The sequence below is a fragment of the Nothobranchius furzeri genome, chromosome 7 (assembly GCF_043380555.1).
Source record: "Nothobranchius furzeri strain GRZ-AD chromosome 7, NfurGRZ-RIMD1, whole genome shotgun sequence".
Taxonomy (NCBI): domain Eukaryota; kingdom Metazoa; phylum Chordata; class Actinopteri; order Cyprinodontiformes; family Nothobranchiidae; genus Nothobranchius; species Nothobranchius furzeri.
Genome location: NC_091747.1, coordinates 69,751,530 through 69,779,029, shown reverse-complemented (window position 1 = coordinate 69,779,029; position 27,500 = coordinate 69,751,530). Strand labels below are relative to the sequence as shown.

General features: G+C 43.4%; 1 protein-coding gene across 3 annotated transcripts in view; it reads right to left on the bottom strand.

The window, feature by feature from the left end:
- ntn1a (netrin 1a) overlaps nt 1–27,500 on the bottom strand; it is a 109,825-nt gene that overhangs the window by 36,823 nt on the left and 45,502 nt on the right. For all 3 annotated transcript variants that reach the window (XM_015954455.3, XM_054751795.2, XM_054751796.2), the window contains exon 3: nt 10,424–10,612. In XM_015954455.3, the coding sequence (XP_015809941.1) occupies nt 10,424–10,612 (189 nt within the window). The remainder of the gene's footprint in view (nt 1–10,423; nt 10,613–27,500) is intronic.

Sequence of the window (27,500 nt, the reverse complement as noted above, 5' to 3'; positions counted from 1 at the left end):
CTGCGGTTTAGGTTTCACCAAATAATCTTGAGTTATGATGTGGTTGAGTCAGGGTGGGATTTTTCTCTCCAGCACATGAAGGTGTCTGCAGCAGAGTGGGGGTGTGTGTGTGTGTGTGCAATGTGTGGTAACTGTTCACCAGCAGAGAGACGTTATAATCCAGTGACACACAACTTTAAATTCCTCATCAGCAACTTTCCAGATTTAGTTAGCGACAAAATGTTTTGACTGGCGAAGGAATGCGTCCGCGCTGCGTATCATTTGTCAGCTCGGGGTAATTACCACAGATCCTTTATTATAAGTCTATTTCAAAGTAACCCAACCCCTCTCTTGAATTTGAACTGTGTTTGCTTATAATTACCCCGGGTTGCAGAGAGGTGGGAGGTGCGTGCACTCTGGCAACTTTCGTGGATTAAACTGAACAAAACCGTTTGGGGGAGCCGACAATTTCTTAAACAATGATGGAATCTGTTTATACTTCACCAAGGTGGAGGGGGTGGGGGCCGCGGTGGACGCGGAGCAGAAATAAATCCCCAGAGTGGGTCAAAGGACTTTGATTTTATTTGATTCTATTGGACTTTAATGGGAGCATGACGTGATTGCTCTTCGGGACTATCGCGGTCTAAAAACAATAACAGTCTAATAAAACATGTCCATGACATATGCAGGATCCTGGGAGGCTGACAGAGGTTGGAGAAGTTGATTTCTGACAAGGAAAATGTCCATAGGGATGTTTTTCTTCCAACATGTTAAAGCTAAATTAGCTGCAACTGGAACATTTTTATTTAATTCTGATCAGTAGCTCAAAAAGTGAGAATTCAGGGTTAAATCTGGGGTACGTATAGTTTAGGATATGCTTAAATTTGCATGTCTGACCTTGCACGATGATATAAAGTGGGTAATATTTCATAATCATTATTTCCCCTATAAGCCTAGAGCGTGAGCCTAGAGCTTCGACCATTAGAAAGCCCCGTCCGTATGCACTGCGGGTTGATGCAGACTCAGACTTACTTCAGCTTAGCACACTGGCCTAGCTTGGATGCTAACTAAATCTACATTGAATTGATGTCAGTCTGTGAAGTTTAAGCTAACTTTGGAAGAGGAGGTAGATGGATATCGTTGGGGCAGTGATTAGCGCAGCCTTCAACCAAGCTGGGCTTACACTGCAACGTTTTTAGTCGTGGCCTTGAGCTTCATCTCAAACTGTACAACCTTCCCACAGGGCAAAGTTCACGAGTCATGTTCTCGCACTGTAATACCCAACGCTCGAATGCAAACTGACTGCTCACGCTGTACATGTGGTAGCAACACGTCAGAGCTAAAAACCTGCTAGAGAGGACACTGCTGTGTTGTTGATGTCTCTAAAGCTTGGTTTATGCTTGACGCATTCACTTTCCGCGCGGTGATGCGGCTCGCGGCTGGAACGCGCTTCACAACTAGCAGTGTTTATGGTTTGTGCGGCTCGTCTCTGCGGTGAGCCAATATTCTCCCAAACTGTAGGGGGCAGCATGGAGCTCTACAGCATGCATCCAACACTACACCATAGTAGAAGTAGAAATGACTGTTTACAACACGGCATTTCAGCATTTTTAACAGCGTTCTCGTCTTTTCCGACAGTGCGAGCTATTTCTCTCCAAGAATTATTAACAACATGTTGATCACGGTGATCTCTGAGAGCTGAATCATACAAATGTCTGTATTTACGAACCTCTGCCGTACTAGTTCTTGCCGGTCCGCCATGTTTTTCCGCGTCCGTTCGTCCGCGTGGTTAGAAATTTTCCGAGGTGCACGTTGCGGAAATTCTGGGCCGTGCGGAGGCGCGGTGGAGGGGCGTGGTTGTTAAAATGACGCAACTTTTCCGCGCGGAGCCGTGCGGACCTCACGGACGCGTCAAGCATAAACCAACCTTTATCCTCCAGGCTTGCCGTAGTTGTAGGTAGACACACCAGGGTTTATGTGGGTCGGTGTGTGTCAGAAATCTCCCAATTATAGGATCAAGTACGCTGCGGCAATGTCTGTCCTCCGGTCCCTTTGGTAGGATTTCTAGTAAGTCATCCACATAGCATTTCCATAAATTACTTTGCAGTTTGGGACAAACGGAGACACTAACAGAACACCTGAACAACATAGACGACACAGAAAACATCAAATTTACACATGAGGAAGAAATGCAAGGCAACATAGCATTAATGGTCATGAAAATAAGCAGGTAGGACCCTGAATATAAACACAGGAAACCAACACACACAGACCAGATTTATTACGAACATCAGAACAGCCTACCATACATAAAGTGTCAGTGCAAAGGCTTTAAAAAGCTGTGGAAACCCAACATGGACAATAAACAAAGGAAAACAACAAACAACAGAAAGAAAAGAATAACCAAACAAAGAACCAGAAATCCATAAAGATGAGAACCAAAACCAGTGATAACCCTTCCATGCCTCAAAGGCAAAACAGAAAAAACACAACAGGCACATACCAACAAACAACAGTTAGAAAAAGACTAGTACACCCAAAGAACAAGACATCAGCAGGACATAAGTGTGGAATAATTTATGAAATACCGTGTAAACTCTGCAATTAAACATACGTAAGAGAGCTCAGACGCTAAAGCCTGGTTTATGCTTCTCCGTCAGCTCCACAAGGGACAGACACGCACGGATTGACGGAAGAGTTTTGCTCTCATACTTCTCCGTCTCCTGGAGAGTGTTGCAAAGCAATTGCCCGGCAGGACAGCAGAGGGCGTAGCGCTGTTCTGTGGTATCCTGTCATGTATCGGTCCAAGATCGTGTGTTTATATTGTGTTTTTTGTGTATATAAGAGACTTTTAACACGGACATGTTTGTCTCTCATTCTCCCACCGCTTCATGCGCTCCCCACCTCTAAACCCACGTTTCCTGTCATTTCCATCCACAAATAAAACGCTTGCTGCGCATCTTTTCACTCCTCCAGTCACGGGAGAATTAAACGTTCATATTTTTAGAGTTTTTTCGCGAGGTATTCTTCAAGCTTCTCCGTGTCTGCCGCTAGTTATCCTCGGCTCTCTTTGCAATGGCGGCGCTGTAAACAACAGCGGCGTCCTGACCAATCACAAGCTTGCGTAATCCGTCTCGTTCGACGGATGTTTAAAAAAGTGGGCTCGACTCCGTACGTACTTGCATGCCTGCCGGAGCCCTACGCAGGGACGGATAATGGTGTTGCGTGTCTCCGCACTGACGCAGACGGAGAAGCATAAATCAGGCTCAACTCAACACAAGAACAATAGAACATAGAAAGGAGTGTGAGAAAGAAACAAGCCCAAGACACACAAGAGCAGCAAGACGAGAAGCAGGAAGCACAGTAAAGAAGTCAGCCGAAACAGATCACTGCACAAGAGAAAACCATGTAATGGACCGGGACAACACAAGGATCACAATCACCGAACAACAGAAAAATAAAAGATGGATCAAAGAAGCGACAGAGATAAGGAGACGTGGACACAGAACCACGAACAGAGACGATGGGGTCTACACATTGAATCATGCATGGCACTGTGTCATCAGCGAGGATAGCATGTGGATAAACGAGAAGGAAGTGACGCCGCCATTAGCGGCTCGCTCTAAATAAGACCGCAGGAGAAGTCGAAACTGTCAACAAAAAAGGTAAAACAACCCTTTCCTGTGTTAAAAAAGAACCAGTGGGTGCAAGAAATACACATTTTTGCTAGAGGGGTGGATTTGAGTCACATGACTTGGACTCGAGTCAGACTAGAGTCATTATTTTAATGACTCCTGACTTGACAAATGCTATAAAGACTTGCGACTTGACTCGACTTGCATCTGTTGACTTGATGATGACTAAATGTCAGAACTATTATTCATGTTTTCAATCATCATGTTTTATGCTTTTATTACAATTAAAGATTGTTTCATTTATGCTTTTATTACAGTTAAAGAATGTTTCATTTACCGTGTTTTATGCTCAACGATTTTACCATTTAAATACTTAAACAGTTGCTGTATTGTAAAGTTCCCTCATGAGTTTTTAAGGGTGTTACAATCTGACTTAATGTGACCCAAGGACGACCTGAGAAGATCCGCTGTTCTGTCAATTGCTGACTCATCGTGTGATAAGACACTGAAAGTTCTTTGTTCTTTGTTTTAAACTTGCAACAATTTAGGACTGAGAGCTGTGTTTTCCCCCTCCCTTCAGAATCGGCTCTCAGGCATGTAACTAGGGAGCTCCCGATTTGTAATAAATAGAGGTGCTCGGATTTCAGAGGTCAGAATGGTTTGAGGAAGTGTCAGCTCAGTGGAAACTGGGTTGGTGCGGCTTTATTCCATTCTCCTCGAGCTTAAACAGAATTCTGACTTTTGTGTCTCTTTCCTGTGTTGTGTCGTTATATGGTGTCTTAGATGCTTAAACCTGACACTTGAGCATCTCTGATATTTTAGCACAAAAGTGGCACGACATGGACAAAAATCATGAATCATTCTTGGTTCTGGGTTTGATCTTGTGCTGCTAAATCCAGCAGCTCTTTGTTTATAATCAGTTTCAGTTTCTGCTTGTTTGAGCAAATAAACGAAGCTTTAAGAATCTTTATTTCTGATATTTATTTATTATCATTGTCATTAAAATTAAGTTGGACAGATGACTTGAATATGACTTGAAAATTCAAAGTTAAGAACTTGGACTTGGTTGTCTTTGACTCGAGACTTGACTGGAAAGACTTGTGACTTGCAAAGCAGCAGTGACTTGGTCGCACCTCTGGTTTTTGCAACATGGGCTTGACTGGATTTGTTAGGAAAATCACTTTTGTGTGTTAAAAGGAAATCAATCCTGTTTGCAATCAATGGCCCACATCTGTGGGAGTATTCTGTAGTTCGGTATCTCTTAGAAAATGTTGATTCTGAAAGGAAAACTAAAAGGAAACGGATGGTTTTCTGACTAGTGTAGTGGGGTATACTCATTTATGATGAGTCTGTCTGTCTGAGCTATTATCAGCTTACCTCAGAAGCAACGCGGCATCAGATGACCTCATTGATGACACTGTGGCCTAGTCCACACGTAGCCGGTTTTTAAAAATGAATATCCGCTCCTCCAAAAACTTGCATCCACACCACCTCGTTTAATAAAAAAACTGTCCACACGTACCCGGATAAATACGTTGTTAAGGACATGCCAGACCTGTAGGTGGCAGTACTTCCCCCGTTCTTAACCTCGTCCTTCGTCTGTGGTCTTCCGCAAGGAGCAGTAATTCCACTTGCAAAAACAAACAAGCAAACAGCGCTTGGACAATTGATAAAGCGAGCGCAGCTCTGAGGGCATCCATGCTGTCGGCTAGTGTAAACACAGGTCGCACACGTGATGTCAGCATTTTTTTGTCGCGGAAAGTGACGTTGCGGACCTTAAAACTCCGGTTTTGTCCGTCCACACGCAGACACCCAAAACGGAGAAAACGCAGATCTTCACTTTGGCCGGAGTTTTTTAAAAGATCCGTTTTCATGTGAAAAAACTCCGTTTTCGTGTGGATGGCAGGCCAAAACGTAGAAAAATATCTACGTTTTGGCAGATCCCCGGCTACGTGTGGACAGGGCCTGTATCCATAAAAAGGAGATGTGCGCATCTGCAGAAGGCTGCTTCCATTGTTAAGAGGCTGTTCATTTCTTCTGTGCCTACTAATTTAATCTTTTTGCAACTAAGAGGGCCTCAAAATCGCAAAATCGTGCTTCAACAGCACAATACCCTGATGAGAGGCGAGCAAAATATCGGTAACGCTTTACGATAAGTCTCCTAATTAACGTTAGTGTATTATTAGGTGTTATTAAACAAAGGACCTTTTTATTAAAGTTCCCAATGTTGATAACCATTAAGTGTCCTTAAGGTTAGGACAAAGGGCCAGGTGGTGTCTGCTTAGTCATGCATTACTTAATAAATATCCTTAGGTTCAAGACTTTTTTTTTTGTCATTGCACGGTTTTACGATTGCATTAACTTTGTGCTCATTAAGTTTACTATCAGTGTGTGAATGTGTGTGTGAATGGATGAATGATACACTGTAGTGTAAAGCGCTTTGGAAGCCTTACTCTGAGAGGTGCTATACAAGTGCGGGTCATTTATCATTTACCGTTAAAGGCAGCTCACGTAAGGATGTAGTTAAATAAAATAACATGGCTAAAATAAATGTTATGCTCTCGCCCTCTCTCTCTCTCTCTCTCTCTCACACACACACACACACGCACGCACGCACGCACGCACACACACATCTTTTGCACACAGCCAGTTTAAGGTGCAAAAACATATACATGTGAACACTAATGGGACAAGTCTAAAACTGTAAACATATTATAAATGGAAGCAGTCACACGTGGTATCAGGATGAGCTAGCTACGTGTAAAGGTGCTGTAGTTGTCATGGTTCTGCTGTTTTGCTCCTCTGAGCCTCTTTGCAGGTGGGCGTGTCGGAGAGGCTCCGCTGCGCTGATTCAGTAAGGCCAGGGGATTTAAGGATTGGTGTGTCCACACACCAGCGCCGGTTGATGCTCTCACTTTGGGTAGCCTCCAGCCTCGTCCTGAACTCTAGTAAATTCCTGAACGCTCGTCTTGCTCGTTCTGTTTTAATCACCTGTCCTGCCTTCAGATCAACCACCGGATCTCAGCCTGAGCTTCTGCTTCCCTGGAGTGTGTGTTCAGCATCGTCACTCATCTCCCCAGGCCACCTGCTCTCCGCCGTCCACCTGCCCTGGATACCCGTCAGCCAAACCTCACCTGCCTCATCCCTCTCTACCACCGACCAGATCTGACCTACCTCCTCCTCGCATCCATCCACAGTTCCGGCTCAGCAAGATTACCCTTTCCTCAGCTTTCACCTTGGTTGTCTAGTTGCTGGTTTAACCCTCCATGTGTTTTTTTATTTTAGATCCCGGTCCTGTTCCCGCTCCGTTCCGTGATTAAAAAGTGGTAAGCAGTTCTTGTAGAACCTGATGAGGGCTGAGAAGTTAACTCAGCAGTTAGAACAGGTGTGTCTGAGCAGGTACGTACCAAAAACAATGCTTCTTGGTTAGCGCTACAAGGCTGTGTGTGTGCACGGAGGCGTGGGTTTCAGCTCCTTCCAGAAGGGCAGGGAGAGCAGGAACGGGAGCTAAATCCATCCAAATTTCAAAATCTCATCCTTGTCTCCTTAATGATGTCACCTCATAGATTCTGGTTTTAAAATGCAAAGAAAATCACAAACATTTTCCTTCAAGGTGGAGCTCCTGCAACAAGAAAGCCAGTCCCATACATCCAGAAGCTCATGCTCCACATCCGTTTCCTCCACGTGTCAGCGATCTTCGCAGGCGACATTTTTCTCTCACCTGGCTTCTCGTGACGCAATCATCTGAGGTTTGCTAACATCTTGTCTGAGTTGTCTGATGCATTTCCACATTTGTCTTTGTTTCGTGCAGATTCACTTTGTCTTTTAATGTGGTCTCCTGTCATATCAGCTGTCTGATCTGTTGTAGATTTCCACCACCCTCCCTTCCTTTGCATCACTGTTAATTGGTTTACATGCAATTAATTTACTACCAGCGTCCACACCAGCAGTATCAGATTATTATTATTATATTTTTACAATTGGCCAATTAATTATTGCAATATTTTACCACAATAATTAAAATACTCATTTTAATATCTACTTTTTACCACTTTCTGCAAAAAAGAGCTGTTTTTTTTTTCTTTTTTGCACCTCTCAAACTTCGATGGACATTCCCATGTAGGGATGGGTACCGTATTCGAAACTTTTTTAGGCACCGACCAAGCACCGAGTCACGTGATATGAGACGGTGCCTTGTTTCGATACCTGATTTCCCGAGATAGACAGCAGCCCATGCGCAAGAGCGTTATGTCGTCAGTTGCTGCGGGCGAGATGTAAACAGAGCCTGCAGCATGGTAGAACGAACGCTGGTAGAAACGCTAAAGTTTGGGTCTACTTCACTAAATGCGATGGGTGACTGGGTGAGGCTGATAACGACAGTGTTCTAAGTAAGTTACCATCGTCTTAATCTGCTCCAGCAGGTAAATGAACTATTTAAGATAGCATTAGCTTGATAGTTTAGCTTCCGTTGCTAGCAGCTAATGATGCATTCGCTTTCTCCTCTGTGCTCGAAAAATCCAACTTCCGAAGAGGAAAAATCAACAGTTTGCGGCAAAAGGAATGAAGATGCGCTGTAAATTTAGTTCACAGCAGAGATGTTTGCTTCAGTTTATTTTCAGTTAATAATATAAATTGTCCAGAGGCGAAAAGAGAGGAAAAGGAGTCCATGAAACTGGGTTTTAGTTTGTGAAACACCACCGTATTAAAATACACACCGTTGTATAGTACAGAAGTCTGTTCAGCTTCATTTATAGTTTATAATACATGGTCTCCTCATCATTAGGTTTTATTTTGTATCATTTAGAAACAGATGTGGTTAAAACTTCTCATGTTGAAGAATGTTGTACTCTATGATGATAACATACTTTGTATGTTATTTATCATGATATCAAATATATATATATATATATATATATATATATATATATATATATATATATATATATATATAAAGTGCGAAAAATAATAAATTAAAAAACACAATTAATTATTAAACACTAAAAGTATCAAAAATTGGTACCGCTAAGTACTGGTATGGATTCGTAGGTACCGGGATTTGGTACCAAATTGATTCAAAAGTGAAAGGTACCCATTCCTATTCCCATAGATGTAGTTAAAGTTAAAGTCCCATTAGTTGTCACACACACAGGTGTGTGCGCGAAATTTGTTCTCCGCATTTGACCCATCCCCTGGGGGAGCGGTGAGCTGCAGACACAGCCGCGCTCGGGAACCATTTGGTGGTTTAACCCCCCAATCCAACCCCTTAATGCTGAGTGTCAAGCAGGGAGGCATTGGGTCCCATTTTTTCAAAGTCTTTGGTATGACCCGACCAGGAGTCGAACCCTGATCTCCCAGTCTCAGGGCGGACACTCTACCACTAGGCCACTGAGAAAGGACATGTAGCACATGATAACAGCTAATGATGATCAATCATGAGTGAATGTATTTGATATAGCGCCTTCTAGAGTCCTGGATCCCCCCAAGGTGCTTTACAACACAATCAGTCATTCACCCATTCACACACACATTGACACCCTGGTGGCGTTTAGCTATAGTGTAGCCACAGCTGCCCTGGGGCTCACCGACAGAGGCGAGTCTGCCGGCGCCACCGGTCCCTCCGAACACCACCAGCAGGCAAGGTGGGTTGAGTGCCTTGCCCAAGGACACCACAACAACAACGACAGACTGAGCGGGGCTCAAAAAGTTTTCAGTTGACAAAAATAAACCAAAAGGTGGTCCAACTTCACAAGAAGCTGAACACAGCAGAAGGTGGGGGTTAACGATACGTCTCGTTGTGATGAATGTGTGTTTGCATTCCTAGTCGGCAGGAGAATGGGCCCAAAGCCACAAAGGTGTTGAGTCACCCGCTAGACCGGGGGGGGGGTCTGAAGAACTGGGTTGCACACAGCTGCAGGATGGGAGGAAGTTAACAAACACGGGCGATGCTGGGTGATGCACGGGGACGTGTCCACGTTAAAGGGTGAGAGGGGACAGATGACGCTCATCAGGTTAGTCTCCGGTGGAGCTGAATCGAACCGTTGTGTCATCTGCAGCAGCGGCACATTCCTCGTGGTGTTTTATGGACGTTTTACTGTTCAGACACGATGCCCGTCACACTGACGGATGGCTCGGTTTATTTATTTACTTCCTGCTGAGTGATAAAAGAAAACCGAGGCTTAAACTGTCAGCAGGCGGCTAATATTTCCTCAGGAGGTGGCATGAGCCCTGCTCTTCTCTCGGCTTGTTTGTGCAGGGATTCGGCTCCTGTTATGTTTCCCTGCAGCTATAAGCAGAGGTGAGAAAACACTCTCCCTCTTTTCAGACCTCCCCCCCCCCCCTGTCTTTGACCCTTATTAGCTACGGTGAAGACTGGTGGCAGGCCATTCATTCAGAGGTGAATTGTGAGCACACCTGTGTGAGGGTGTGTCCCAAACTCCCGCCACCCTTCCTTCTCCCATCTTTCATTCCCCCCACCACCTTCCCCGTCCTGACTCTGTCCCCGTCTCCGTCCTGCGGCTGATCCATCGGCCTCTCCTGACTGAGAACCACACGGGGATCACTTCACACCTCGGCTCTGTTTGTTTGGCCCGGCCTGTCATCCTCTCTCCCTGCCTCACACTAAACCAAATAACTCGGCGTCGATGAGGGAACGCCCACCCCTTCTCATTCATCTGTGTTGATAGAAGTAGACTGGCCCAGGAATGAAAACACGGCCACATAAAAAACTTCCATCCATGGATTTTTGAAAGCAGTAATTCCTGTAAAACACACACACACACACACACACACACACACACACACCTCCGTACCTTTGCAGGCCTTCCGGTGTGAGATGGCTTTGGACAGGTCTCTGTAGTAGCCCTCCTTGCAGTAGTGGCAGTGACGACCAGCTGTGTTGTGCCGACAGTTGAGGCAGACTCCCCCACTCTTCCTCCCCGACAGTTTGTAGAGCTCCATGTTGAACCGGCACCTCCTGGCATGAAGGTTACAGTTGCAGGCTGAGGAGGAAGCATGGAGCGGAGGAAACAAGGTTAGTCAATGCTACAGAACGTCCCATGAACCAGCAGAGGAATTTCAATGGAGGTTCACCTACTAAACATGGCCACTGCACGCGCACACACACACACACACACACACACACACACACACACACACACACACACAATGTACAGATTATTATTGTCACAGTTTTTTTTTTTTTTTTTTTTTTTTTTTTATCGGAAACAGATCGCTTTTATTCAAGTTAAGTTCATAGCCGGAGAACATACTAAAGTTGTCCAAAATCCAGAGTACCGCTGGGAGGGACCTGAGTGGATCAGAAATATACACATACACACACACACACACACACACACACACACACACACAATGTACAGATTATTATTGTCACAGTTAAACCAAAACAGCTCCACCATTTCTCAAATGAACTTTGACATTACCTCCGATTGTAAAGGAATTACTGTCATGATCTGCGTCTTTCCCCATGTGTCTCCTAATGTTTCTCCATCCCTCTCTAGATTCCCTTTTGTGTTCTCTTAGCGCCCTCATGTGTCCTTTGTCTGCATCTCTGTTATGTGTCTTAAGTTGTAGCCCTTCAAAAGCATTCCTCCCAGGTCCTGTGTCATCCAGTCATCCTCAGCCCCTCTAGTTGTAGCTCCAGCCTCTTGTTCCCCAGCTCAGTATATGTGTGTGTGAGTTTCAAGCAAGACTTGAAACTTTGACCCTTGGACAAACATTTCTACAATAAACGTAATAAAATCCTCCTGGGACTGGAGCCTGTGCTCCGCAGCCTCACCTCTGCCACTGGTAACCAGTACAGCTGTGGCTGCCTTGTAGCTCATCACCATGCAGGTCATTTATCATTTCTTGAATTGCAGTATTTTTATTTTTATGGTAGTAATGCTATTGTTTTGATGTGTTTCGTTGGTTGTTTATGGGACTAAGATGTATCTGGTGTAAGTTAATTAATATCCACTGTATATTCAAATAAATGAGCCCAATTAAAGAATATAATTAAATAAACAAATGGCTAAAGAACATTTATTCTTCAGGCTGTTGACTTGAAAGAGTTGCTGTGTAGATATTTAAAATAAAAAATTAGTAACTAAGGAATAACTGTGGAGTTGCTTTTTCCAATGTGCAGTGGGTGGGTGGACTTGGGGCGGGGGGTGGGGGTGGGGGTGGGGGGGTTGACACACATGGGCAGTCTCGCCTTGGACACCAAATTACCTAGAGCCGGCCCTGGTTGTTCAGACTGAGCTCAGAGCATGACGTGCTTTGTAAATTAGAGCATGTCATACACTTCGAACACAATATTGACACATTTGGAAAAGCTCCTCTCTTGCAGTTTGGTCAAATTTGCTTTTTTGCACTGAATTGACGTTAAAATAGCAAAATAAAGTGTTTTGATTCAGAAACAGCAGAGTTTCATTTCTACGTGGGTGATAACAAGGGCAAAGTTTTCATCTCCTCCCAAACTTTTTCCTTTAATCGGGGTCCTCTCCTCTTCTCTCGTGCGCGTGTGTGTGTGTGTGTGTGTGTGTGTGTGTGTGTGTGTGTGTGTGTGTGTGTGTGTGTGTGTGTGTGTGTGTGTGTGTGTGTGTACTGTACCAAACAGAAAGTTAAGGCCTGGCATCACCACCCCTCTGTGGGGAGTGAAAGCGCGTGTGAAACGCCTCTCCAATGCTTGTTTACTGGCACGTAAAGTTGCCATGGCCGGGTTTAATTAGCTGGATGATGTTTATTCATGACTTTAGGCAGCGGAGGGAACAAGACATGCCCAACTTCATTAAGGCCGGCTGTCCAGGACGCGAGTCCTTCAGAACCGGCACAGCAGAACAATTCATGCATTATTAACGTCTGTGTGTGTGTGTGTGTGTGTGTGTGTGTATCTGGGTACCCTGGTTATAAAGAAGGAAGCTGAAGGTTTAACTCAGCTTCCTTCTCACTGACATGTGTCTACATACAGTTCACTTAAAAAGTAATTTATGTGTCTGTTTAAACCCCGGAGACTCTGTAACTCCTCTCCAAGGACCTCATTACAATATCTAATACGTATATGGAGTAAACACACACAGCAGATCCAGGTTTTGTCGGCAGTGACTCGCTTGTCTTCTGTCTAGTGGAGCAGCTGGAGTTTAATTAGAGATGCAACAATTAAAACCCAAAACTTAAATAAAAAAAATTGCATTAAGTATTTGAGTTCTTCTGTTATTTTGCCATTTTGAGATGTGTTTCTGTGTAAAATGTATAAAGTATTACTTTCATACAGATAGCTTCCAGAACAGCCTCTGTTCATAGAAATAGAGTTAAGGACTGATGCTCAGTCAATAACAGGTGTTTTGTTGCCATCTTTTTAACTATGGATTTGATAAACTGGTCATTCAACGCGATTGATAAGATTTTTTCAACGATGAGAACGGAGGAGGGGGCTCCTACATGCCAGCAGGGGACACACCCGGCGGGGTATATGCTGGATTCCTGGAAGGCGTGGAAGTTCGTATGCCTCTCCCAGCTGTCCATTGAGGACGTCGAAGACGTGTGGATGTTTGGCCTGATGATCACTGGATTTCTTCTGATTGGAGTGGGAGGATATCTTGTTTTCTGGAAATTTGGGAAGACGGGAGCAATTGGAGGGCGACCCGCACCCACGGAAAGCACCGTCCGTGTGGAGACCTCACAGACTGACTGGGATGTTACTCGAGGTGAATCGTAAGCTGGACAATGTTCTAGCTGCGATACCGGTATTAGTGCGCAAAATGGATGCCATCTCGGAGAGGGTCACCGGACGGTGTGGACAAGTTTACAAAAACCTAAATTGGCTTCACTGAAGGACTGGAAATGATCAGTAAAGACTGAAGGCAGAGAGGAAAATTATCTCAGCCTGACCCAAACAAAGTCTTGTTATCAGAATCTGACGCCAGAGCAGCCTCAAGATGCTAACAACAAACCCCCACGAAGGAATGCGGACAGATGCTGTGAAAACCCCGGCCTTCGGATTGGTGGACTTCAGCCTGGCGAGGTCATGAACCTGCAGGAGTCAATGTGCTCTGCGCTCCTCCCAAGATCTCCCTCCCACCTGTGGCTACAGTGGCTGAGCGCCGTAGCTGGCTGCTCTCGCTGGGGAAACAGGATCCCAGCCCCCCCGCCCCCCCTCCACTAGATGGGGCTGTCACGTGTATTATGCTGAGTCACATTTTTACGTGACTCAAGGTGGTACAGCTTCTTAAAGGGACATGAATTATGTCAACCTACACACATCTTTTCATTTTTTATTATCATATTTATTGACATGGGAATAATTATCTCGACAACAGTCAAAAATTTCAATAATGGTACATTTTCAATTTGTCGCCTAGCCCTACGTCACACTATGGCAAAACCACACAAACCACGTTGGGGCCCATTTCTTTTCCAGGTGAAGAGCTAAAATCAACGTCAGATTCTGCCAACAAAAGGGCCCTAAAACAATTCATATGTAAATATTTTGCATATTTATTGCAACATCTAATTTTTCACTGCTTCAGTGCTGCGACAAGGTTTTATTAATAAGACATTATTACTGTATACCTTTTGTTTTACTACAGCATCGGTACGCTTCCTGTGCACAGATTATTAAGGATGCTTGTTTCAGATGTGAGATTAGATGAAAGGATCAATGAAAACATAAGTTTGCCATGGACTCCATGGAAACCTTCAGAGAATGCACAAATAGTGGCTTTCAGATGGTTTTGTTACGGACAGATTTTTGTGAGTTTAGAAAAGAAGCAGATGAGACGGCGTGTATGACGGTGTGATGTTTTTCGTCGGACAATATTAGAACATGTCAGTAATGTCTGAGGGGTTATAACTAACACTCCTGGACACGGTAGGAATTACACACAGACTTCTGGGGAGGGGGGTCATTTTGCCTTGGCCCCCAAAATACCTTGAAACGGCCCTGGGTGTGTGACTGAGTGTTGAAGGTGATCTGAATTGTATCAGATGTATAAATATTACATGTGTATAACTTATTGTTTTATACAGGTAGAAACGTGTAGTGGAGATAGATCTACCTACATTTTACTTTGTTTTCTTGTTTTTATTTAACTATTTCCTGTCCTGTCTGTCTCTCATCTTCCTGCATCTCCTCTAAACTCTCCAGAAAAACTGCTGCCTGGATTCTTACTTTTTCACCTCATCAGTTACTTCTGAGCAGATCAAAGGGATCTCCTGACCGCAAAGCGGAGCGCGTTTCGATGCTGCGTCAGTGACACAGCGTCAGTGAGATGAAATCACCGCAGCACACGATGAGCGGAGCACGTCAGGGACGATTAAAAGACAGAGTACCAGAGGATATAAACGGATATGATCAATCATGTGTTAATAATAATGTTTTGTTGCGCCACTTTGAGAATATATCGTGTGCCAGACGCAGCGGGGGCGCACCAGCGAGCAGCGCTCTGCGTCCTCTCCACTCAACATAATCCCGCTACGCTGAGAGTCCATAAATATTGTAATGTAGGCAGAAACTAGATCTTTCCCTGAAAGATATCTAGCCCCCCACAATTCGATCCCTGCTCCTGGATGAAAAACCGGACATTTTGATCAATGTAGGAAACCCCCCGGACGCCCCGGACAGAGAGTGAAAAGTGGGCATGTCCGGGGAAAAGAGGACGTATGGTCACCCTACCCAAGTCCCATAATTCAGTTCTGGATATGAAGCAAACAAGGAAGTGGCAAAAACTGCAGTTCCACCATCATCCACTAGGGGCTGGAGTCAGAAGTGAGTAAATCCTCATTGACTCCCATGTTAAAAATGCCATTTTCACAGAAGAAATAAACATGTTTACAGCCTGGTCACAAAAACATATTTACGGTGTAGCGTTAAGGGCTGGCTACATATGTATTACATGATCAATAGCCCGAAGAGAGTTCACGCAGTACCACAGTAACCCCAACCATGGTCGGACCGTCGAACGCTTCACAGTCGCCGGAGGCAGAGCAAAGGAGATGTTCATCATTTCCCAGAAAGAAAAATGTCAAGAATAAAACAGCTGAAATTGCTTTTTGTGAAAAGATTTCCGTGCAAAGAACTCTGTGTATGTTCTGTACAAACCGTAGAACATTTTAGTTTAAGACAAAGCTATGATACAGCCTCAGTATCCAAAATTTCATCACAGTTCATGGAAACCACAGCGTACTTTAGAGGTTTTTTCCTTCCAGGAAAGGGCCGTTTCAGGGCTCTGACACTTTAAGAAAACAAGCGGTTGTTGGCCACGCCCAACCATCCCTCATTCAGGCTGCTACAAGCTAAGAAGCTCCAATAACCCTGAGGAGCTTGTAGCAGCAGCTCTTTCTTGTATGTGAGAGGTGTTTCCATTCTAATTTCCACGCTTGTGACATCACAAATGGGCACTTTTTAAAACTGCTTGTTTCATGCACAAAATTCCTAAAACCAAACACTGATAGAAAAAAGAATAAATGGACTTTTAACCTGTTTGGAGTGTTTATAGGGACAGTAGAAATCGGATAAAAACTTTTTCAAATAAATTCTTACAAAGAATACGTTTTCAGTGTCAAAAATTTTATGTGTAAAAAAAGGCATATTCTGGTGAAACTGTTATACTTCCATAGTCATGGAGCTAAAACCCAGAAACACAACAGGGCATTAGACCTTCAGCTCACTCCTGACGCGTTTAATTCTAGATTTAGGCCCTGTCCACACGTAGCCGGGGATCTGCCAAAACGTAGATATTTTTCTACGTTTTGGCCTGTCATCCACACGAAAACGGAGTTTTTTCACATGAAAACGGATCTTTTTAAAAACTCCGGCCAAAGTGAAGATCTGCGTTTTCTCCGTTTTGGGTGTCTGCGTGTGGACAGACAAAACCGGAATTTTAAGGTCCGCAACGTCACTTTCCGCGACAAAAAAATGCTGACATCACGTGTGCGACCTGTGTTTACGCTAGCCGACAGCATGGATGCCCTCAGAGCTGCGCTCGCTTTATCAATCGTCCAAGCGCTTTTTGCTTGTTTGTTTTTGCAAGAGGAATTACTGCTCCTTGCGGAAGACCACAGACGAAGGACGAGGTTAAGAACGGGGGAAGTACTGCCGCCTACAGGTCTGGCATGTCCTTAACAACGTATTTATCCGGGTACGCGTGGACAGTTTTTTTTTAAACGAGGTGGTGTGGATGCAAGTTTTTGGAGGGGCGGATATTCGTTTTAAAAAAAACCCGGCTACGTGTGGACTAGGCCTTAGACACAAACCAAATGTTTGTCTTAAGCTGGTGACTCCTGATGGTCTCGTACACCTGCTCATCCTGACACCGGTGGAAACCACCTGCGGGAAACAGTTAGCTACAACCTGATACAGGTGTGTCTGCATACAGCCTCATAGAAACTGAGGGCTGAAAGTGAGCAGAATGTCCTGTTAGAGGCATTCCATCACCTAATCATCTGTTATTAACCCAACGGAGGTTATACGCCACCACTTTGGGTTGAATTATTTCCAATTCAAACAGTCGTTTGGGTGATTGGACTCAACGTGCTGAAAATCTGGAGCTAATCCTGGGAACGCTGTGAGCTCCAGGGCACGTCTGGGCAGCGCCGTCTCCGCCTGCAGGTGACAGGGATGGCTTTAGTGAGGTGAGAAGCTGGTTGAGGATCAGCGGTGAGCCTCAGACTTGCAGACGCGTCTCTGTTACACTACAAAGAGCTCCAAACGCTGCTCAGAGACAATAATCCTGCTGTGCTGCAGGGCAGAGGAGGTGTGAGAGTAAAGATCTGGTTGTGTATCGGCTTATTGTGTCTCATAACGGGGACGAGTGAGAGCCACTTTGCCTAAGCTCAGCCACACAGGGTGTCATGTAGACGTCCTCACCAGTGAAGCAAGCTCTGAGCTCAAACAAGCCCCCTAAAGGCCAGTTTTATCGTTCAAATGATTCAAAAACCGTGTGTTCAAAATGTGGCTGTACTGATTTAAGATAAAGGTGTGTGTGTGTGTGTGTGCGTGCGTGTGTGTGTGTGTGTGTGTGATGCACAGATCTACAACTCACGACTACAAAGAAGGAAAAGGTCCAGCAGGAGCTAAAAACCTGGAGCTACAACTGAAGGCCAAAGTTGACTCAGGGTTCTTTATCTTTTTAAATATTACCTAATTTCCTTTTTTTTAATTCTTAGTTCATGTTTTAACTGCGTTTTCCATGTTTTAAAGTGTTTTTTATTTAATTTAGGAATAAAATCCAGCAATTAGGTGCAAAAATGTCCAGAAGTGTTATGAATTATAAAACCCTCTGTGTATTATTTAGCCTAAACTATGTCCAGAAATCATCCATCCATAATCAAAACCCACTTAACATCACACCAAGCTGTATTAAATGTTCCTGAAAGACAGGCGGACACATCCTGTCCTCCACCTACACAGACCCGACACAGAACCAGATAGCTTCATTCTCTTAACATTAACTCCTAATTGTCTTCGTTTAAAAGGTTTCCTCTCTTTTGGTTTTTAAACAGGAATGATTTGTGTCCAAAGAATAATTAAAAACATGTCTGGAGCTTTTTAATGTCTGAGTCCTTCCAACAAATCCTGAATCGATCAACAAAGTCTTAATAAAGCACCAAAATGCAGAGAAGTGGACTCACGGGCCTGACTCTAAACTTTAACTCCTGAACTGTTCAATAAATAAAATCATTCTTCCCCAGTTTGGTACTGGTGGGAAAAAGCTGCCAAAGTCCAAAGAAAAACTAAAAATCACAAACACTCATATTTCTGCACTTAGGTTTTCAAAAGCTCATAAAATTGAAAATGAACAAAAATCTCAGAGATACAAAAAAATACCTTCTAATGTTTTCAGTTGAGAAGATAAAATACCCAAATATACAAAGGTATTATTATTATTATTATTATTATTATTATTATTATCTAATACATCTTGCGCTCACTGACATCCATTTCATCTAGTACATAAAAACTAAAGAGAAACCATCTTTAACTGCTGCAGAGATTAGCATTAGCTGGGCTAATGATGCGTTCACAGACAACTCCGATTTTATTAATGCTGCTCGGCAAAGGTGCCAATAATATAATCAGATTTTTGAATTTCTGAATCTCAGATTAGATAAAAATCTCCTCACCAGATAATTTGTTGCTGCACGTCTTTTTGCTAAAACACTGTTTGTTTGTTTTTACAGTACAAAATATTTCAGAGAGTAATCTGTTTTTGATCAACAGAATCTCACTAAAGGCTATTGTTTGAGTTAATGTGGTTTAAAGAGGTTTAATTTAGGATAAATAAAGTGGAAAAAGTTAAAATAATTACATTTTTGTTGACTGTAAACACACAGCTGTCAAATGAGTTCTTACAAAATAAAGTTTTAGTAAAACCAGGAAATAAAATTCCATCCCTGGTGTCTGGAATGTAAAATCAGAAAGAATAAATCTTTGTTTGTTCTTCTGTTAGTTGACCAAATTATTAAAAATATGCATCTCAATAATAATAATAATAATAATAATAATAATAATAATAATAATAATAAAATCTTTCAGTCATTTTCCAGTTTTGTCCAAAGCACACTTTCCCTCTCCACTAAAGAAACTTCTCTGTGTGATGAATGAAGACATAACTACTACATGTGACTCATCATCAATTACAGCCTCATAAATCTGTGGTTAATATAATTAATGTGTGTTGATTCGAGCATGAGAAAGCAGCAACTTAAAGGATGCTGATGACACTTTTGTGTTGGGTATAATTTGTGTTTCAACACTTTTCACAAAGTCTAATAAACTAAATGTAGTCATCTGAGTCTTTTTGTCTTCAGCATGTAAACACATTCAAACAGGATGTGGGGGGTTGAGTTTAGATAAGGAAAGGAACAAAATATTCCAAAGCTTTTTTCAAAATAAAACGTCCCTTCTTGCGTCGGGTCACCTGTAAAGTCTTAGTGAAGCGGGGCTCTTTCAGGGTGGCGTTTCAGACGCCTGCTTCACTGCGAGGGTGAGTCTGTCTGAGCGGATTCCTGAGAAAGCCGTGAGGCCGTGGGGGTGCAGGCGAGTGAGAAAAGTGAGGCGCTTGCTGCACGGATTAAATCTGGCTCGTCTAACTTATTTATTACAGCCAATTAGCCGCACAGCTTCAGCGTCCCCCTCTGAGCCCGTTAGCCTTTGTTTCTGTCTCCCATGACCCCCGGCTAAGTCCTGGAGCTCCATCAGCACTAAGGAAGGGAAAGCTTCAGTGTATGTTTAATAAAGGAGCATGCACTCGTGTAAAACCTGAGAGTAAATGTGCCGTTGCTGAGCTGGTGGGAACACGACACACAGAATATTCAGCAGGATTATCAAAGTTCCATTTCCAGTGAACACACTCCATTCGCTGTCAAACTCCTGCTAGAGATCACACACGCGGCTCATTTATCTGTCCTGTTCTTACTTCATAATTCAGCACTCGGATGTTTTCTCAGATTTGAGCAAATTATGCATCTCCCCGAGCAAGCGCGCACGTTCTGTCAGCGGGGGATAAGATGTAGCCTGAGCATCCAACTGATGCGGCAAAAGAGCTGTGGGAACCAAGCCGGGACTGCTCATCAAACCCTTAGCATGGGAGTGAAGGTTACTGTTAAGCTGTGGATTTATAGAAAACTAAAATAAACACCAGCAGAGGAGCAGAGGAGGGTCCATTTCCTCATGCCAGACGTCCCTCCACACCGCAGCAGGGTTAATATTTAAACCCAAACTTTAATTTAGCAGCTTTCAGAACTTGTTGGAGGGATTTAGCTGGAAAATCAACTTAATGTTGATACCGTTCAGGTTTTTTTTTAAAGCTTTTTCTTGCTTTTTGCGTGTGACGTACCGATTCTAGTTTTAAAGGCTGATGAAGATTTCCAATTTTTGTTGAATCCTGATCTGAAGATGTTTTTGTTTGATTAGCTTTAATAGCAAACAAGAAGGATAAACATAATAGGGAGCTTAAGTCTCCTCCCTTTCCGGTCGGCTCACGGGTCCCCGGAAGAACGTAAAATGAATGCAAGTCAACGAGGCTAAAAGCGCTATTTTCTAATCCGTTTAGCCTTAGGCCCTGGATCGCAAATGTTTGTACTGCAATTTAAATGAAAAGTAATGATGTGTGTTTCGAACATGCCATCACGTACTTTGAGATTTATCAGCTTGTAAAAGTTTGTAATTAGCATAACTACATCGGCATGTCGCATTTATAATCACCTCTCTCCTAGCGTAGCTGCTACCACATGGCCAGATTTATGGTGGTTCTTTCCTCCTGTGGGAAGGATTTGAAGTTAGCTGCACTTACAGCGATCCAGGACCTTATTAAGGCAAAGTGGATTAGAAAATAGATCTTTTAGCCCTGTTGATTTGTATTCATTTTCATTTTCTTCCGGGGATCCAACGAGCCAATGGGAGGTAGGGATGGGTACCTTTGACATTTGAATCAATCCGGTACTAATTCCCGGTACCTACGAATCGATACCGGTACTTAACAGTACCAATTTTCGATACTTTTGAGTGTTTAATATTTTTAATTCTCTTTTATAATTAAATGTATATTTTTCTCAATATATAACCATATTTGATAAATATCACGATAAATAACATTCAACTGTTTGTATTTTAACATCGTCCTTGTAGTTTTATAAGCTGATAATTAAACTGAAGCAAACATCTTTACTGTGAACTAAATTTACTGTGTATCTTCATTCCTTTTGCCGTCTTTTTTCATTTGATTTTTCCTACTGGGAAGTTAGAATTTCCGAGGAGAAAGCGAACGCACCATTAGCTGATAACAATGGTAGCAATGGAAGCTAACATATCAAGCTACGTTATCTTAAACAGTTTATTTAACTGCTGGAGCAGATTAAAACGATGATGCCTCAAACTTTAGAGCGCGTTCATGTTCTTCTAGTCGGGAATTCGGAGTTCCGAGGAGAAAGCGAACGCACCATTAGCGAAACGGAAGCTAACATATCAAGCTAATTATATTTACCTACCGGAGCAGATTAAGATGAGGATGTCTCACTTAGATCGTTGTCGCTGGTTTCATCATCACCCAGTTACCCATCACATTTAGTGAAGTGGACCCAAGCTTTAGCGTGCGTTCTTTCTACCGTGCTGCTCTGTTTACAACTGGCTCGCAGCGACCGACGACATAACGCTCTTGCGCATGCGCAGCTGTCTTGGCAAGTTCTCGTTTTGAAGGACGGGTACCGAAACGAGGCACCGTTTGAAACGACGTGAATCGGTGCTCGGTCGGTACTGTGGAATTCGGTCGGTACCTTAAAAAGTACCGAATTGGCTCCTTCACTCTGGAACAAAATTCCCAACGACCTGCCTGACAACAGACATGTCCACTTTCAAGTCAAGACTAAAAACACTTTTTTCAGCAGGCATTTAGTTTTTAGGGATTTACTATTACTGTCATCCAGCAGGGGTGAGTACTCCTTCTCACCAACCTATCTCTGAGTGTGTGTTTGCAGGAGAGGGAGCTACAGCTGCACCTGGTCAGCAATCAGCTGGTCTACTATTTGAGATGGATGGAGAACGCAGCTCGACGCCGGATGATTGCTACTGTTAGTTTCCAGCCCTCGTCTCGACATCAGGTTTTTGGATACTCTCGTACTCTTTGGATTCGTGTGATTTTGTATTTTTGCTCACTCACCTCAGGTCTCGACACATCAGGATTTTTCCCACCACAACTCCATAGGACTTCGGATTCGTTCTGCCACGTTCATCCATCCATCCTGACTGACCCGCTCTCTCTCTCGTTCCCACGCTCCCTCTCCAGCTCTGGAACTCCCGTTGCATACACCCCGGCTCACTACCTTCCCCTCAGCCCTATTCCCACACAACCCAGTAAGTCTCTACTCTGCACCTTCCAATTTAGACTTACACCTCAGGACTCATCTCATTCTGCTCTCCCCTCAAAACGCTGCATTCCCGTTCCCAGTCCACTAGAATTCCCAGTGCGTCTTTAGTTCCCATTTTCAAATAAAATCATATTTTTTTTTCTCATCCTTCTGTGTCTTGAGTTTGACTCTGCATGTCTTGGGTTAGACACCTCCCCCAGAACATGACAATTACCTATCAGCTCTTTCTTTCGTCTCTTTTAGCTTTTTATCATTTGTGCGTTTCTACTTGTGTAGCCTCTTAATCAGTTTTTAATTTTAAAGTTTTAAGATATTTTATCATTATCTCTATTTCTATTTGCACTATGGTCTTATTTTATAAAGTAAAGCACTTCAGTCATCTTCTATGGGTGTGGAAAGCGCTTCATAAATAAATAAACATGAAACTTGAGAATGACGATGATTCACAAACATCTTAAAAGGTGGCGACCAGCGACACAGAGCGAGTCGCCTTTGCTACGTAGCTGCTAACGTCAACAGTGAGAGCTTACTTGTATTGCTAGCTGTAATATAAACAGTAGTGATGGTGATTTTATTCCCATTAGTACATGTCATGTGTATGTGGTTATGGTGACAAAAACATTTGTAAAGATTTTGAGTTATGAAAAGCAAGCCTTGTGTGAAGATTGTTGTGCTTGTTTTGGTTCTTTTGCTAGCTGGCTAGCTACACAGGGCACATTTCTAATTATTCACAAGTTGTACCAAATAAAACTAAAATATCTCTAAATCTAAATCTCAGATCTGTCTTATTTTGACATTTTGAGAGAGAAGAGATTAAGCCGAAGAGTGATGTATAATACTTGCATGCTATATACAGGGTATCTGCAGGTTTAAGGGAGCCAAATTTAAGACTTTTTAAGACCTTTTTTAAGATCACTTTGACCAAAATTAAGCTATTTTTAAAATTAAATTTAAGCTATAATTTCCAGCTATTGCCTGGAACCGGTGCTAACCATGTCGCAAATGTGGGATTAGCCATCCAGTTACCATTAAAACTGCACTTCCCCATGGCGCAAGCTCCCACTAGCTTAACCAGCTAATGTGCTCATCTAAAAATAGCCCCCTTTCACAACCAACTGAACGTGTACGGTTCCGCTTACGCCAATATCGTACACAAAAAATGCTGAACACTAACTAGAAATTCACGAAAATTTTATAGAAATAAAAGATTCTTGTTTATTGGGTCTTTGGTAATTTAAGACCTTTGGAAACTGGATTTAAGGATTATTTGTCCTTTTTAAGGATTTTCAAGGCCTTAAATTTGGAAAAGCAAATTTAAGACTTTTTAAGGACCCGCAGATACCCTGTATATAAGAGTTGGGTCACTAAAGGAGTAAAAATTGAGACTGATTTTTTCTGATAATACATTTTAACTCTAATATTTGTTGATAATATCGGGCATCCGTTGTTAAGTGTAATGATACAAACACAATGTTTTATTTCAAGAGGAGGCACTTTGTGCTGAAGCCAGTTAGCTAGTTGGTTAGTTAGCTGCAACCATTTACGTTAGCAGTGATCTAACTGTATTGATAGTCCTCACTAATGAGTCATCTGTTTGCTGTAACGTTACAAACACTGATCATTTGTTACATTTGTTAAACAAGCGTTTCTCTTCAGCGAATGACTTTGTTACCAACTCAGCAACCAGCCTTTATTTGCCATTTTCTTTTCCATTTTTCTACAAGTTGCACAGCTCTTTAGGTTCTTCACTGAGGAAACATTTTTATCTGTTATTTTTTAAATGCTTGGTCACGCTGAGGTTACGAAGAACACGAAAACTAGGTCCTACCCCGAAAATATAACACTTCAAGTTGGAAGCTACGGATGTTACTATCAGAGTAGCTGGTGCTATGAGTCACACCTATCTGATTAGTCGACTAATTGCCAAAATAATTGGTGAAAAGTCGATCGCTTGTGGAAGCCCTATCCCAAAGTGTACATTTCAACCATCAACGTGGTATAACATAAATTAAGTTTTTAAGATGACTTTTGGCGTCAGTGCACCTGACTGAAAGAGGCTGCTATTTTAACACACATGTTACACGTGTGCCTTTGGCTGAACGGCAGCTGAGCTAAACGGTTCATACGTTCACTCCGCCTGCACATGGGGGCTAATAAGGCCCCTCCCTTTTTCAAGAGTCACACAGAGCCACAACAACAAAGGAAAGCCTAATGGCCTCCAATTTCCCGCATTAGTGCCCGTTTAATGGCTGACCTGCCCTCTCGTTAGGCAGCGCAGCATGGGAGCACTTCTCAGCCTTCATGTGTGTGCGCACACTTTTACCCACCCACCCACACACACACACACACACCTCGAATGCTGCACAGCCTCGGGCCTTTGCAGCACTTCCACCCCACACTGAGAGCGCATAATGAACGAGTTTGTAAAAGGGCCTGGCTGTGACCAGCTAGGTCTGATAGGAGAGAAGGTGTGTGTGCATGAGGGAGGTGCATGTGTGTGTGCGTGCCTCCTACATGTCTTCATGGATGTGAGAACACCAGCTGACATACAGTGCGGGGCTAAAGGGGGGTGATGAGAGTGTGTTGTGTGTATGTCAGCTATGCCATAAAGATGCCATGGATGGAGGATGACGCTGGCAGTTCCCATTCAGCCCTACAACAGTGAAAGAGCCTTTAGGGTGAATGAGGATTCTTTGGCCTGTCAGGTTCCCGCCGCGGCCCGCTGAACAATGGCCGCTCACAGCAGCTGTCTTAATAGGCGGCGGGCCTGACGGCTTTGGGAGCAGTACCACACAAACCGGGTCTGCTCAGAGACAACAATCAGACTGTAAGCCATTTGCCACAGACTTGGACGGCTGAATGTATGCCTCCTGTGCACATACGTCTTTAATGGCCCTGAGCTGACACAGTTGGCAGGGCGCTACCACTTCTACGTTCAGGAGCCTCGTGTGTGAACGGATGTTGTGGCAAAGCGGCTGACGTATCGTCCCTGAGCATGAAGGTGATCGGAACTAACCGGGTTTACAGTTTCCTGCAGCAGAGGACCAAAATTCTCTGCTCCCCCTTGAGAGGGCTGTTTCTGGTGAAGGGTGGGGAACGGCGAAGTGTTCAAACAAGACGTTTCTGTCTGATCGTTTGCTGACAGAGCGGTTGTTCCTCGTCGATAATCAGCTGTAAATCAGACCTTTGTCTCGCGTCCAGCCATTATCTAACCCTGTCTCCTCTGCTGTGAGCATCACACATCCACCTCCTTGGACCGGAAACGGGTCCCTTCCAGCTCGTCTCAGACATCACCTACAGTCTGTTTACTCTGGAAGTTTGGTTCCTATGAGACAAGATGTCTTCTCCTGCTTTCTGTTTGCGAGTCTCCTGGCTGGTCATCCTGGGCGCCACTGGCCCCCGAGGCTGACGGGGTTGGGCTGTCAGGGTGAGACGGCCAGAAGAACCATAACCGTGGTAATCCCGCGCAGCCTCTTCACCAGCGCTAACCACAACGCTTCAGATCCTACATCAGAACACAGTTTCCTAACTCTGACAGGTGGCTGTGAGCCGAGAAAATTAACAATGCGTGTAAAGATTTGATGTTTAGAAGGTCAGAGGTCAGTTGAGCCTTTAGGCACACAAACACAGAGATTCTTACTGGGAAAAAGCGATTTGGAACAAAAATGTGTTTTTCTGTTTGATGCTGTTAGGAGCTGCAGGGAGATGTCTCCTCAGTGGGGTTAGGGGTCAGCTCCAGGATAGGCAGATGAGTCCCGCCAGAGCCGAGCACCTAGAGCTGCAGCAGGACGAGTTACCATCTCTGCTCAGCTCCGCCCTGCCACTACTCTCCTACTCTGATGTATTCCTAATACTAGTTATTGTTATTATTATTGTTGTTGTTGATTAAGCTGAAAAGTTCTGATTCTAGAAGTAAAAACTCACCTGAGTCCAACGACTCTTTTCTTTTAGTGCTGCTTGGCAGTAAACAGTGCGTTCAGGAACGGGGAGAAAAAATCGGATTTTTGAGTTTCAGATCAGCTGATCATTAGATAAAATGAAACCAGCTGATTTTATACGATTTCTTTTTCAACTTAACAAAAAATTTTTTACAATCATTTGTCGGAACATTTCAAATGTAACCACAGCATGGACGTAATTTTGGGGGGGTACAGGGGGGACATGTCCCCCCACTTTTTCCAAAGTCAAGTTTTGACCCCTGCACTTTTTACCATCCAAAAACAACATTATGCTATATTAAATTGACACTGGTTGAGCTCTAGGACCAAGCGGAAAACAACTGTTTGTGTTGAAGTCTGTTTCCCATTAGAGCATACTGTAAAGATACCCCCCCCCCCCCCCCCCCCGTGTCCCCCCCCACTTCTAAAGTGAAAATTACGTCCGATTGTGAAGCATTGTGTGACTTTTGTCTTGAAAAGCGTTACACAAAACAAACGTTTCCTCCTCTGAATGTCGCCATTCAGGCCTGATGAGCTAACGGCTAGTCTGAGCTCTGCCAACACCAGATATTTTTTGCTGCATTCTGAAAATATTCTTTATTATATTAAACTCATCACATGATTAATTCCACTGCTTTCTGTATTTATTCACACACGTTTATCACCACCAGCAGCTAAATGTGACTCCTGCAGAAAAAAAACATGGAATGATGGAGATGACTGAGACAGGGTTGGAATCACTCAAGTGTTAAAAACTTCAAAACAGGAGTATGTTTTAATCTAGGCTGCTCTCAGATTAGCAGTTAGTCTATCACTCCTGCAGGATGCTCCTTTTCTTAGCATAAAGGCTGTAAGATAATTATTAATGACTTCAAACTGACCCAAACATCATTTTATTGTTTTAAATCTGTTTTTTTTTCTTTTATGCGAGCTGCAAAAACCCAGTTTCAAACCTGCTGACTGAGAAAGTTATTCCCAGTGTCAGAATGATCAGAATAGCAAATAAATGCTTAAATATGTTAATGAACAACACCACGGCTGTGTTAAGCAGGTGGGAAACATTTGACCTCCTCACACACACACACAC